Source organism: Argiope bruennichi, chromosome 10 (assembly GCF_947563725.1).
Source record: "Argiope bruennichi chromosome 10, qqArgBrue1.1, whole genome shotgun sequence".
NCBI classification, from domain to species: domain Eukaryota; kingdom Metazoa; phylum Arthropoda; class Arachnida; order Araneae; family Araneidae; genus Argiope; species Argiope bruennichi.
The window spans coordinates 86446980-86461992 of NC_079160.1; the positions used below are offsets into that span (position 1 = coordinate 86446980).

Genomic DNA, 15013 nt, shown 5'->3' on the forward strand with positions numbered 1-15013 from the left:
CCATCCGTAAATATTTTTAAGTAATCTGAATACTGGCAGCAATGAGAATAAAACAGATTCTGATAAACAATAGGGGAAGTACTCTGCTTCTCAAAACCAGAGAAGGGATTTAAAAATGAAAACTGAGGAATATTCCAGGGAGGAAAGGAAAATGGATCGTATGTCTGGATTACCTTATCATGAAGTCCATAATCACGAAGGAGCAGTTTAACTCTCTCGCAGAATGGAAGTACGTGAGAGCGACGAGCATTATAAAGTCTCCGAAGACTAACCGGAAATGTCAAAGAACACACAGGATGCTTCGGGACAGACAGTGCTCGGAGATAATATTGGGCAGATAATTTTTCACGCCGTAAACTTAGTGGTAGATGATGGCAGAGAACATACAGACTATTCACAGGCGAGGTGCGAAATGCTCCTAAGCTAATTCTCAAAGCAGAATGATGTATGGTATCAAGTCTACGTAAAACCGTAGGACGAGCAGAGCCATACACCATACTTCCGTAATCTATACGGGATAAAGTCACTGCTTGATAAATTCTAAGCAAGGAAGTTCGATCTGCTCCCCAAGTGGTTCTGGACAGTACCTTGAGAATATTTAATGACCTATCACACCTCTTCCGCAAATGTAGGACATGCGGAAGGAAAGTGAGCTTACGGTCAAATATTATCCCCAAAAACTTTATTTCATTTACCACAGGGATGGTAGCACTATGAATCTGAACTTTGGGATCTAAATGAATACCCCGTTTCCTACAAAAATGGACGCATTTACTTTTCTCTGGAGAAATCGTATGTCCATTTTCATTGCACCAATTTACAAGTTTGTTTACAGCAACCTGCAGTTGTCGCTCTATCAGGTGCATATTGCTCCCTTGGCAAGAGATCTGGAGATCATCCACGTATAATGTGCCTTGAATAGATGGAGGTAAAACATTAATTATTTGGCTAAAATGGACAATAAAAAGAGTAACACTAAGAATGCTACCCTGCGGGACACCTTCAGTTTGAATAAAATCATTTGAATAGACGTTACCAATGCGAACTTTAAACGTTCGACAAGATAAAAAGTTTTTTAAAAATATCGGTAAATTTCCTCTAAAACCATATTTAAAAAGCGTTGAGAGTATGCCGTGACGCCACGTACGGTCGTACGCTTTCTCTATATCAAAAAAAATAGATACAAGGTGATTTCGCCTCACAAATGCATTGCGGATTTGCGTTTCCAGAAGGACGAGGTTGTCAACAGTAGACCGTCCCCTACGGAAACCACTCTGCAACTGAGAGATACATCCTTGTTTTTCTAATTCGAAAATCAAACGAGCATTGACCATACGTTCTAAGGTTTTACAGAGACAGCTCGTCAAAGCTATTGGTCGGTAGTTCATAGGATTGGATGGTTCTTTGCCGGGTTTTAGGATTGGGATAACAATAGCTTCGCGCCATTGTGAAGGGTACTTCTGCTCGGTCCAGATTCTGTTAAATAATAATAACAGGTTGGAAAGGGAAGTGGTATTCAAATGACGGAGCATGTTGTATGTAATCCCATCTGGTCCTGGACTGGTGTCATGAGATTTAGATAAGGCCTTTACGAGTTCAAACATTTTAAATTTACAGTTGTATGAAAACTTGCGACGGTCATTAAAATGCAGAGGCAACCGTTCCGCGGGATTCTTAATCGCCAGAAACTCAGGACCATAAGAATCTATTGCGGAAACTTGTGCAAATGCTTGGCCCAGGATATTGGCTACTTCTAATGGAGCAGAATGTATCCCACTTCCTGTATTTAAAACAGGAATGGAAGATTCACAATAAATACCATTAGCAGCCTTTACTTTTTTCCACAACTGTTTGCTAGAGGTCGATGATGTAATAGACGATACGAATTTAATCCAGGATTCCCTCTGACTCTGACGACGAATGCGACGAGCTAGCGCTTTGGCTCTTTTAAAAGAAATGAGATTTTCAGTTGTCGGGTACCTCCGAAAGATGTTCCATAGTTTTTTCTGCTGCTTGTGGCTGTCGCGACAAGCCTCATTCCACCACGGTCTGCGAAATTTTCTGAGACGTGGGGAGGTCTTTGGAATGGTGGCATTTGCGGCGTTTAATATGGTGTCAATAACAAGTTGCATTGCTTCCGTAATGTCGAAAGTACTGACCATGGTCTCTGTGATATCTGCCAATTGAGTGAAAGTATCCCAGTCTGCCCGCTGGAATAGAAAACGCGGAGGACAGAGAGTCGCACCGCCGCTATCAGCATGGGAGACAATAATAGGGAAATGGTCACTATTATGTAGATCTTTGTTAACTGCAAAGTTCAATACCGGCAAGAGTTCAGGAGAGCACATAGCTAGATCAAGGCTATGGAAGCTACGTGTGGGTTCATGGAAGTACGTCTTCTCATCATTATTGAGCAAACAGAGACAATTGTTAGAAATAAACTGTTCTATCTGTTGCCCACGAGAATTTGTACTTTCCGAACCCCACAACGTACTATGGCCGTTAAAATCTCCAAGTATAATAAATGGAGAAGGAAGTTGGTCCACAAGGTTATCAAGATCTTGCTGACGAATGACATCATGAGGCGGTAAGTAAATGTAGCAGACTGTGACCAAAATTCGTGTATGAACCTGAACAGCCACAGCCTGCAGAGAAGTGTGTAATAGGAGAGGTGTACTCGGATATAAATTCGACGTGAAAATACAAACTCCACCAGAAGGATGAGATGCTGTTTCTGCATCTTTACGAGCACAGTTATAACCGCGTATTTTGATGGGGATATTAGGTGTCAAGAAGGTCTCCTGAACACCAAAACAGATAGGATGAAAGTTGTTAAGGATGGTCTTAATGTCATTCAATTTGGACCGAAGGCCACGACAATTCCATGAAACGAAGGTACCCATTAAGTAACTTTTGCTTCAAGTAAAGGATTAGGAACAGTGTTGAGAAGTTGCGAAGCATCGCAACTCATTTTAAGTTCTTCATCCTCTTCTTCAGATGGATGAAGTGCGATTAGGTCTACATTTTTGGATGTGCCACCAAAAATGGACGTTAGGTCTTTGTGGACTGCACCTTGATTTGCGAGTCCCAAAGCAACCGAATTGCGCAAGGTTGATTTTCTAAGTTTTGTTCTAATATCCTGTGGAGAAAGACCGCGTTTTGAGAGTTGTAATTTCAAATGCTTTCCAGATTTTGTTTTATTTCTTTTAGGTTTGTCAAGTTTCGATAATTCAATTTCATTGTTTGTGGAATGCTCTGTTTCTGAATCAGTTGATTTTTCAAGTGTTTTTGTGTGTGTGGCAGATTTTACACAATTCGGACAAGAACAGTTTACACAAAACTGTTTCTGTACCACAGAAGCATAGGTTAAACCAGGCGTAGGTGTTTGAGCTAGTATTTTACGTCTAGCTTCAGGATATGTAATGTTTTCTTTGAACTTAAGAGTGGTTATTTGTTTCTCGAGAGTCCAACGTTTGCAAAGTCTCGAAAAGGAAGCATGATCTTCACCACAATTGACGCACTTTTCTGGCGCAGTGCACTCCTGGCTTTCATGACCCTTTTCAGCACATCGGGCACAAGTTACTGTCCCGCGGCAATTAGCTTTGGAGTGGCCGAAACGTTGACATTGGAAACATCTTAAGGGATTGGGTATATATGCTCTAACAGGTAATTTCAGATATCCGGCTTTTACAAATTCAGGCAGTTTAGGCGAATGGAAAGTGAGGATGAGATGTTTTGTATTAATGAGTTGCCCATCCCGCCGAATGGTTATGCGGCGTACTTGAGTAACTCCTTGCTGTTGAAATCCTTTAGATATTTCTTCCAGAGAAACATTGTACAGCTCTCCACAGGTTATGACACCTTTTGAATAATTTAAGGAAGAGTGAGGGGAAACAGTAACTGGTATTGTAGCTAATGCTTTTAGTTTGGTTATTTGCTGCGCTTGCTTCTTAGAATTAACTTCTATAAGCAAGTCCCCAGAACGCAGTTTACGTATACCTGCAACATCACCGACGGTTGCTACTATGGCTTTTTGTACAAGAAATGGTGATACCGAGTGAAAAGTATCTTTGGAATCGGAAACCCTTTTAATGGTAAAAAATGTATCGAAATGTGAAATGGTTTGCATTTGATTCGGTAACATTTGACGCCCACTGAAGGGAGAATGGTTTTTTTTGCCCATACGATATTGATGGGGCTTCGGGCCCCGACGGCACCACCCACCATGGAGTCCAACAAGGGAAGGCAGCCACCGGCTCTGGCCAATCCCAGCCTCGGCGCTTACCCTAGCGCTAGCCGGAACCTATACGCTCGGAGTTACCCCCGGGGACAGTGACCACCCTTAACGCCAAGCCCAAGGAGTAACCCCTTCGCTTGATCCCTAGCAGACTAGCCACTAAGATGACTACCTACCAGCCGATTGATACACCGGGGACCACAGTGCACCGCCCGTCTAATGGGTCGCCACGCACGGCAAACACGTGGGGGTATTTGCTGTCCATGAGAAGCAGGAAGCAAACAGAGCGGCAACAGCTTCTCATGGAGAGCTCCCTCGCCTACCCTCGAGGGAAAGAAAAAACAAAGGCGACAGCAGAAGGCGCAGAGGAGAGTAAACCTAAAGGGAGTAAAGATCCCTGGGTACCTCGGGATTGGGACACCCGTACTCACCTATAGTAGGTGAGCCCCTGAGGGGGAGCCGAGCATTGGCCATTCGCTCAAAAAATTTTGCAAAGGCAACTCGTTAAAGCAATTGGTCGGTAGTTCAGAGGATTGGAAGATTCCTTGCCAAGTTTTAATAAAGAATCACAATAGCTTCTCGCCATTGTGAAGGTTACCTCATAAAATATACTGCCGTTTAAAGATTGATGCATGAAACCATCTGCAGCTGCCATCATTAACAGACTAGCATGTTTTCCGAAAAGCTTGGCGCGCTTGAGTTTTCTGCCTGCCCTTCTTGCGGTGCCAACACACGCCAAATCCACAACTAGGTGACGAGCAAGAATCAATAAATCCCCGATCGGGGAAAAGATCAACAAATCTTTTTTATAAATTACTTGTTTTGGCTTGAGCTTGCATTTAGCTCAATCTTTTCTCGTAACGAATCAATTTGAGACCACAATGTGAATAAACTAGAATATTTCAGAAGTTATAGAAATTTCAATAGCAGGTTACACATACCTCATAGACCTTATTGGCTACATTCAAAAGAGAATCGATATCCTCAGTCAAACTAGATACGGTTTGAGTTTATTGGCACTAAAACCCTTTCTGACTGTGCAGCGCCAACTATAAGGTATATGCAAACATATGGTTCATAAAAAGGCGCATTTTAAAAGAATCAAAATCACCGCTCAATTCTATCCTAGATATTTTTTAAAAAACAACTGTAGTATAGATTTGAAGCATTAAAAGAGAATGAGCAATACTCATATAAGGTCTAAAAGAAACCAATTATTTTCAAAAAGGTAAAAAGTTGAGGATGGCGCACTTCATGATGGATAGCTTTTAAAATAAAGTGAGGAGAATGAAAACATTGAATTCGTCGAGAATTAAAACGTGGGCACTCTGTAAGAATGTGCCGAACTGACAAAAGGCATTGGTATATTGTACGAAGGGTGGGCTCCTCCAACAACAAATGCTTACATGCAAGCATAGTATGACCAATTCTTAAATGGGTAATAATTTCAAACTAGATAGGATTGAATTGGATTATTAGTTTTAATGCACAAGAGTCATAAAAAGCTATAAGGTGTCATACATATGGCCAATAAGAAAACTAAAATCCGAATTATATAGGATTTGCTGGGTAAAAACAGTGAGAAGTTATTTCCACAAAGAAGTCACCGTTCAGTGAGATTCTTTATTTTGAAAAATTATTGCCAATTCTTTTTAGTCACCAAGATCTAAATCTCGTAGCAAAAATCTCAGCTTTATAGATCTAGAATGAGTTTCTTTAACCTCCCTCTCGACGTCTTACGCCGATCTTGTTAAGGTGGATTGCGGGAAGATTCTTTAAATCTACAATAATATTATTTATACTGCCAATCATTATTTTGGTAGCATGAAATAGGCTTTCCATTTAAAAAAACACCGTGGCTCCGATTTTTTTTTTCTTTCAAAAAAGGAGTCTCTATAATTGATATCTTAGCCAATCTAACACTAGCTTTTGCATCAGTCAAATACGATGCGAGTAAAAAGATTCGATTCGACCGTCAAAAATGTTGAATATACTAAAGCTGTTTAAAATGGAAAGATTCAGAATTCAAAAGGTAAACATATGAAAAATCAGAAAAACCCAAGAGATTGCGAAATTATTACCAGCTTCCAATAATCAAAGAAAACTTACATTTTCAGATTAAATGGAGCAGGCTTGAAGACCGAGTTCATACAGCACTGGCAAAAGATACGAAAAGCAAAAATCATGTTCGTCACCAGTATAGGTTTAGTTTCTTTTTGGCGCAGGAGCCATCCTTAGCCATACTGCGGCAAGAATAGGGTTTGACATCTGGCCATATTAAAATAGATTTATTAGCAAAAGTATAAAAACGTAAAATATTAAAACATTAAGAATATGTCTATAGCAATGAGTTTTCGTCACCAGTTTAGAGTTAGCCATAATCGCTTGGAATCAATACCTATTAACTCAAGGAAAAATAATTAACTAAGCACTTAATTTATCATAGTTAACACTTAATTAGAATTAAAGCTCTAAAGTACAAGACATAATATGGTCTCTCAACCAGTTAGAATAGGGGAGAAATCAAGACAAATGGACTCTTTCGGGATCTTTATATAAGTATTAACAGTTCCTCAGACATGCGCAAATAGCAAAGATAGCCGAAGAAAATTTTATCAATTGCCACAAATGATCACTTATTTGTGATTTTTACTTTCTCTTATACATAGTATAGAAAAAGTGTAGTAATCATCAAAAAATTCTAATTCGATATTTTGTCAAATCTCCACGTTTTAGACCTCCCTGTATTCGAAAAACACGTTTTTGGAAAATGTCCGTCTCGAATAGAAGACTATGAAAAAGGAAACTCAAAAACACTTGGAGCTATACGGTTCAAATTTAATATACGGTCTTTACGCCAAAATCGTTCTTAGTAAAAATCGTTCAAGGGCTGCCGGTTGTTTGAATTACAAGTTAACACTATAACTACCGAATAAAGAGATCTAGACAGATAAAATTCGGCACACGGATTTAAAGTCTATAGTGTAGACATATATCAAATTTTGAGACAAATCCAACAAGGAGTTGATTGTCTGTTGGTCTGTGCTTTCAGAAACATGATTGCACCATCATTCAAAAACCAATGACTTAAATATATCAAATTTAGTATGGGATTTTGTGACTACAAGTGCAGTTTTCAATCAAATTATTAGTATCAAACTAGTATTAGTATATCAGTAGAAAGTAGAATCAAAATATCTAAACAGAAATGTGATATACTGTTCAGCAACGGATTGTAAAACCCTCCGCACTTTTGCGGAATTTCATTTTGAAATACATTTTCTTTGTACAAATTAAAAAAAAAAAAAAAAAAACTTGCAAACAACGAATAGTCATGGAAAATATTATTGCAGTATGTATAATAAACTATTATTGTTTACATTAATTGAGGTTTTTCAGTTTTTACAGTGAATCAAAGAATCAATAAATATATCAATTCTCTGGCAATTTTCGAAAAGCATTTTTTTTTTTTTTGAATAATTTAAAAGGCGGCGTTCTTTTCGTTCTTGAATTGTATACTACAGGTATTCCGTCATCTGATTATAGAATACTCAGCCTGATGAAATACCCAAAAAATATTTAAGTAACATGAAAGTCATGGTTAATTTTTATTCTAAACATCAAAGAACAAAAATAATTGAATTTTGCTCTTAAAATTTGTAACTTCCAGTTTTTTCAAAATTATTGCCGTTTACTTATTTACCTTTGAATAGTCAATATTTTGAATTACATTACTTTCGTTTTTTTGGGTTTTTTTTTTTCCTCAATAGACTTTAGCTTCTACTATTTGTATATACCAGGGGTGGCGAACCTTTATAGATCAACGTGCCATTTTTTCTAAAGAAATGTTTAATGAGGTATAGACATGTCAAATAATTTTGACTTGTGATTATTGGGAAAATAATATTAACTTAAAACTCTTTATTTATTACGAGAAAAAACATTTTGCACTATATAGTAGTAAGTGTTTTAGATATACATGTAATTCAAATTAAAGCAACATTAGTGTGACTTCTGTTGTTGCAGATTAGATAACAAATATATTAGGATTGCAAGATGTTACTTTTAACAGAATGCATGCTGAATTGGAGTCATCTGCCAAACGGTTTCTAAGCGAGTTTAATGTTATTAATCTGTGAAAATAATGACTCGCAGGCATTGGCAGATGAAAATATGTTTAAAATAGCGTGAGCCAGCTTCTTCAAACAGTTAAAAATGTCTGGAATCGAATTCCATATTTCCAAAATTTCGTTACTGCCATTTTTACTTATATGTTTAATCTTTCTGTTTCAATCAATTCCAAGTTTTTTTTTTCTTTCATTAAATTTTGGATTGGATTGGATTGGATTGTAGATTTTATTGGCACAAGAGCCAAAAAAGGCCATGCTGCGCCATGCATATGGTCAAAAAGAAACAAAAGTATGAAAATCTAAACAGCCGTCAGTAAAAAAAGGTTCAAAAATTCAATGATAAAACTCTGGATCAATTCAATGATGCGTCAGGCAAATATGGAGATTCAGATAAAATGGTAAAAACCAATTGCTTTCAAGAATTTAAAAATGTTTTCGTGAGGATTTTCTCCCAATAGCGTTCGCATGTTCAGTGACAAGGAGTTAAAAAAATGTAAACGGTGAGAATTAAAATCAGGACATTCTATTAAAATATGAATAACTGTTAAAATAACTTGGCATTTGGAGCAAAAAGGAGCTCGATCGCCTAAAAAAAGATATTTATGCGTTAAGCGAGTGTGACCAATGCGGAGTCGAGTCAGTTTGACATCGAGCTCACGCACTGGGAGACAAGGCCATGATTTAATAAAGGGTTTTATACAGTGTAATTTATTATTTGTCTGTTGGCTCCATGATTTTTCCCATAGTGAATAAATATGTTTTGTGAAAACATTCTTCGCGTCGGAAGAAGGTATTTCACGTTGCATGAACAAGGTGGCTGTTTTTGCAGCATTGTCCGCCAGTTCATTTCCCGCTATACCAACATGACCTGGAATCCAGCAGAATAATATTTCATAACCTCTATTTTGAAGTGTCTTTAAAAGACACAAGATTTCCAAGGCAATTGGATGAATTCGAATGTGAAAATGGGAAAGTGTTTCCAAGGAACTCATGCTGTCGGTATAAATACAAAAATTGCGTTCGGAGCAGAGAGAAACTTTCTGTAAAGCATAAAAAATTGCCATCAACTCAGCAGATAGAACAGAAAAGGATGCATACAGAGTGTAACCGAATGTTTCCATGTGGAAAACAATACCACAACCAACATGGTCGTCCGTCTTGGAACCATCCGTGAAAATAGGCAAATACTTTGAATACTGACAGCAATGAGAACAAAAAAGTTTTTGAAAAATAACAGGGGCCGTTGTTGACTTTTCAAAACCATGAAAAGGGTTTATAAAGGAAAACCGAGGGATATCCCAAGGAGGAAATGAAAATAAATCAAGTGTCTGAATACTCATATCACGGAGTTCCGAATCATTTAGGAGTAATTTAACTCTCTCACAAAATGGAAGAATGTTAGTGAGTGTTTGAGGTTTTATGGCGCAAAAACCAATTTTGGTTATGCTGCGCCAATCAAATGGTAAGAAGCATTGCGAAGATTTCAAAGAAAGTTATTATGATTAAAAACTAGACAAGATTAAAAATTCTAATCGCAAGCCGTTGCATTAAAAAAGTTTTTAATAAACATTCAAGAAAAAAGTAGAATTTCATTAATTACCGACACTCGAAATAAAGATTACAATCTGTACAAAACTTAAATAAAATGCAACAAACCAATTGTCTGTAGAAATTTAAAAATATTAGAGTGAGGTTTCTCACCCAGTAGATCACGCATGTCTATAGAAACTGCATTAAAAAACCGTAACCGATGATGATTAAAAGCAGGACAATCGATTAAAATATGACGTACACTTAAGACTGTCTGGCATGTCGTACATGTTGGATGTGGTTCACCAAATAAAAGGTGTTTGTGACTGAAGCGGGTATGACCGATGCGGAGCCGAATTAATTTTACATCAAGCCCACGCACAGGGATGGTAGGCCATAAGCGAATCATTGGTTGGATAGAATATAGCTTATTGGAAATCTGCTGATCCCAAGATCGTTGCCACAACATGCTGACATGGCGTGCAAAAAATGTCTTTGCATCGCTATGTGGAAGTTCTCGGTGAAGAAGAGAGCTTGCCGCTTTTGCTGCAGCATCAGCCCTCTCATTTCCCGGTATTCCGACATGGCTCGGAACCCAGCAGAATAGAATTTCGAACCCTTTGTTTTCAAGGGATTGAAGAAAAACCAGGATTTCCAAAGCAACCGGATGCATTAAATAACTAAAATTGGAAAGAGATTCCAAAGCACTCTTGCTGTCAGTGTAGATGCAAAAGGTGCGTGTACAAGAAGTTGAAATCACTTCAAGGGCGTATATTATTGCAACCAATTCAGCAGTCAAAACAGAGAATGATGTGGGTAAATTATAGCTGTATGTCTGAGTGGGTAAAACAACACCACTACCAACATGACTATTAGATTTTGACCCATCAGTAAATACTTCTGTGTACGAATAATACTGACTGCGATGATCTTTAAAAAGCTTCTGAAAGATAATAGGGGCTGTTGCGGATTTGTCAAATCCCGTAAATGGGTTCAAAAATGAGAAATTTGGAGTATCCCAAGGTGGGAAAGAAAAGAAATTAATAGGTTGAATTGTAGTATCAGTAAGTCCCGAATCATTCAGTAGAATTTTTACTCTCTCACTAAACGGAAGAATGTGAGAGGGCCGTGCATCATATAGTCTCCGAAGACCACTCGGGAGAGACAAGTGACTAACAGGATGTTTCGGAACCGATTGTATTCGGAAATAATATTGTGCTGTTAATTTCTGACGTCGCAGACCTAGAGGCATTTGATTGCAGATAGCATATAAGCTTTCTATGGGTGATGTGCGGAAAGCCCCAGAGCAAATTCTCAGTGCAGAATGATGCACCGTATCAAGCCTGAGCAGAACAGAAGGGCGTGCAGAACCATACACCATGCACCCGTAATCAATGCGGGATAAAATGACGGCCTGATAAATTCGGAGAAGGGATGGGCGATCAGCACCCCAAGAAGTATTAGACAAAACTTTTAGGATATTCAAGGATTTTTCACACTTCTTCCGAATATGAAGAACATGTGGAAGGAAAGTGAGCTTCCTATCAAAAATTATTCCCAAAAATCGCACATCATCAACAACAGGAATGGTGTTTCCTCGAATATTAATTACAGGGTCTGGATGCATGTTTCGCTTACGGCAGAAATGTACACAACGACTCTTTTCTGGAGAAAGAGTGTGCCCGTTCTTTTCACACCAGGAAACTAATTTGTTCACGGCATTCTGCAACTGCCGTTCAATAAAACGCATATTACAGCCTTGAGCTGAAATCTGCAGATCGTCCACATAAAGCGTCCCTTGAACAGATGGAGGAAGCTGACAAATAATTTCACTGAAATGAGTGATGAATAGTGTGACGCTGAGGACACTTCCTTGAGGTACTCCTTCCGCTTGTATAAAAGGTTCAGAATAAAAATTACCGACACGTACACGAAAAATTCGAGATGTTAAAAAGTTCCGAATAAAAATTGGAAGATTTCCTCTAAAATCCAAATTAAAAAGTTTATGAAGAATACCATAACGCCACGTTCGGTCATAGGCCTTTTCAATGTCGAAAAAGATAGACACAAGGTGGTTCCTGCGAACAAAGGCATTTCGAATTTCTGTTTCCAGAAGGACGATGTTATCAAAAGTTGAGCGTCCTCGTCGGAAGCCACTCTGTAACGGCGAAATATATTCCTGTTTCTCCAATTCAAACATTAGTCGGGCATTGACCATGCGCTCGAGAGTTTTGCACATACAACTAGTCAGAGCGATTGGCCTATAATTCAGAGGGTTGGTAGGATCTTTTCCGGGTTTAAGGATTGGAATCACTATAGCCTCGAGCCATTTTGATGGAAACTTTTGTTCAATCCATATTCTGTTAAACAGTTTTAACAAATTGAACAGTGAGACTTCATCCAGATGGCGAAGCATATTATAAGTGATTCCATCAGGACCTGGGCTAGTATCATGGGTCTGAGACAAAGCTTTTTTTAACTCAAGCAGCCTAAAAGGACTATTATATGCAAGATATCTGCGGGTCGTGAAATTCAAACATTTTTCTTCCGCTCGATTCTTAGTTGCTAGAAATGTAGGACTATAAGAATCAAAAGCGGAGACTTTTTCAAATGCTCGCCCGAGCATATTAGCAACTTCCAGAGGTGAGGAAGATATTACATTTCCCGATTTGAACACAGGAAGTGAAAATTCAGGGTAAATTCCATTGGCTGCTTTGACTTTTCTCCATAATTTTTTACTAGACGTAGAATATGTGATAGATGAAACGTATTTCATCCATGATTCCCTCTGACTAATCCGTCGAATTCGGCGTGCATAAGCTTTAGCTCTCTTAAATGCGACAAGGTTTTCCGTAGTGGGATACCTGCGAAATTTATTCCAAAGATGCTTCTGTTTCTTGTAACTGTCATGGCAAGATTGATTCCACCATGCTCTGCGGAATTTCCGTATACGGGGTGAACACTTAGGGATACTTTTGTTTGCGGCTTTCATAATGCAGTCGACGACGCACTGTACTGCTGTCGAGATATCTGCATTGTTAATCATAGTTTCAGTAATTTTTGCTCGTTGAGTGAAACCAGTCCAATCCGCTCGCTGGAATAAAAATCGAGGTGGACTTTGAATAACACTACCACTATCAGCTTGGGAAACTACAATTGGAAAATGATCACTATCATGCAGATCATTTTTAACTGCAAAATTTAGAACCGGCAAAAGCACTGGCGAACATATGGCAAGATCTAAACTATGGAAAGTACGCGTGGATTGGTGAAAGTACGTTTTTTCTTCATTATTGAGCAGGCATAGGCAATTATTTGTGATAAACCGTTCGATTTGTAGCCCACGGGAATTTGTACTAACAGAACCCCACAAGGTACTATGGCCATTAAAATCCCCGAGTAAAATAAATGGGGCAGGGAGTTGATCCACTAACTTATCTAGATCTTGCTGTCTGACTGAAGCATTGGGTGGCAAATAAATACAACAAACTGTAACAAGTGTTCGTAGATGCACTTGAACTGCTACAGCCTGTAAATCAGTATGAAGTGTGAGAGGTGTGCTAGGAACGGAATTGGAGGTTAAAATGCAGACGCCCCCAGAATTATGGGATTGGTTATCGGCGTCTTTCCGCACAGTATTGTAACCTCGTAATTTTAGGGGGATATTTGGCCTCAAGAAAGTTTCTTGAAGACAGAAACAAGCAGGATGAAATTCATTCAGAATGGTTCTGATTTCAAATAATTTCGACCGAATGCCACGACAGTTCCAAGACAGGATAAAACCCATTAAGAAAAGTTTGCCGCTTGAGAAGTTGTAGGAACGTTAGGTTGAGTTGTTGATAAATCACAACTCATTTTCACATCTTCATCCTCTTCTTCTGATGGATGCAATGTAATGAGGTCGGGACTTTTGGGCCTGCCACCAAAAATGGATGACAAATCCTTATGGACAATGCCCTGACTCGCAAGTCCCAGAGCGACAGAGCTATTCAAAGATGATTTTTTTAAGACTGGTGGTATATCTTTTTCAGAAAGGCCACGTTTGGAAAGCCTCAGTTTCAGAGAATTGTTAGCTTTTGATTTAGGTCTGGATGTATCTTTTTTTTCAGATTCTTCGACATTTGTTATTGAATTCTCAGTATCAGAATCGGATGGGTTTTCGGGGAGTTTGGTCTGACCAGAATTCTTTGCACAATTGGTACAGGAACAATTTATGCAAAATTGTTTTTTTTGCAGCTGAAGCATAGGTTAATCCAGGTGTGGGTGTCTGAGCAATGACTTTACGTCTAGCCTCAGGGTATGGTATATCCTCTTTAAATTTCACAGAGACGATTTGTTTCTCCAATATCCATCGTTCGCAAGATCGGGAAAAGGATGAATGATTGCCCTTGCAGTTCACGCATTTTTCTTCAGCGGAGCATTGCTGGCTATCGTGACCTTTCTCTGCACAGCGGGCGCAAGTGAGTGTCCCGCGGCAGTTAGATTTCGAGTGTCCAAATCGTTGACACTGGAAACAGCGGAGAGGATTTGGAATGTATGGTCTTACGGCCAATTTCATATAGCCGACTTTGACGCGTTCTGGCAATTTAGGTCTGTTAAAAGTGAGGATAAAATGTTTAGTCGGAAGAAGTTGCCCATCTCGCCGAATAGATATACGGCGCACATGTGTCACTCCTTCGGGCTTCAATTCATGAGTGATTTTTTCTAATGTATCGTTAAATAATTCGCCGCATGTTATAACACCCTTTGAGGTATTTAGTGTTGTGTGAGGACTAACACTGACAGCAATTGTTGAAAGAGATGTCAATTTGAGTATCTGCTGAGCCTGCTTGCGGGAATTGACCTCCACAAGCAAGTCTCCAGAACGAAGTTTACGTGTTGAAGTGACTGAACCAAGAGCTCCTGAAATGGCCTTTTCAACAAGGAATGGTGACACATTGTGAAATGTTTCATCATTTGTAGATTTACGTTTGATTATGAAAAATTTATCGAAATGTGCGATGAAAGAGTTTACTGACTTTTGTTGCCCACCGAAGAGAGCAGATTTAGGTTTGCCCATATGACATTGCTAAAGATTCGGGCCCGACGGCACCGCCCACCACGGAGCCCAACAAGG

The 15013-nt window shown here is 38.9% G+C and overlaps 1 protein-coding gene across 1 annotated transcript; it reads right to left on the minus strand.

Moving 5' to 3' along the window:
• Positions 1 to 2902: 2902 nt before the first annotated feature.
• Positions 2903 to 13684, minus strand: LOC129987640 (uncharacterized). The gene is made up of 4 exons (XM_056095600.1): positions 11914 to 13684; positions 10160 to 11787; positions 9466 to 9563; positions 2903 to 4085 (listed from the first exon to the last, which is right to left on the minus strand). The coding sequence occupies exons 1-4, from the start codon at positions 13682 to 13684 to the stop codon at positions 2903 to 2905; spliced, it is 4680 nt and encodes a 1559-aa protein (XP_055951575.1).
• Positions 13685 to 15013: the final 1329 nt, after the last annotated feature.

Excerpts from the sequence above, each read along its gene's own strand:
- LOC129987640 (XM_056095600.1), bottom strand. The coding sequence starts at position 13,684 with ATGGGTTTTATCCTGTCTTGGAACTGTCGTGGCATTCGGTCGAAATTA. Across the intron at positions 11,788-11,913 it reads TGACCGAACGTGGCGTTATG|CGGAAGGAGTACCTCAAGGA; the intron begins GTATTCTTCATA and ends CTTTTATACAAG. Across the intron at positions 9,564-10,159 it reads CATGCCAGACAGTCTTAAGT|TATTCAAAGTATTTGCCTAT; the intron begins GTACGTCATATT and ends CATTGCTGTCAG.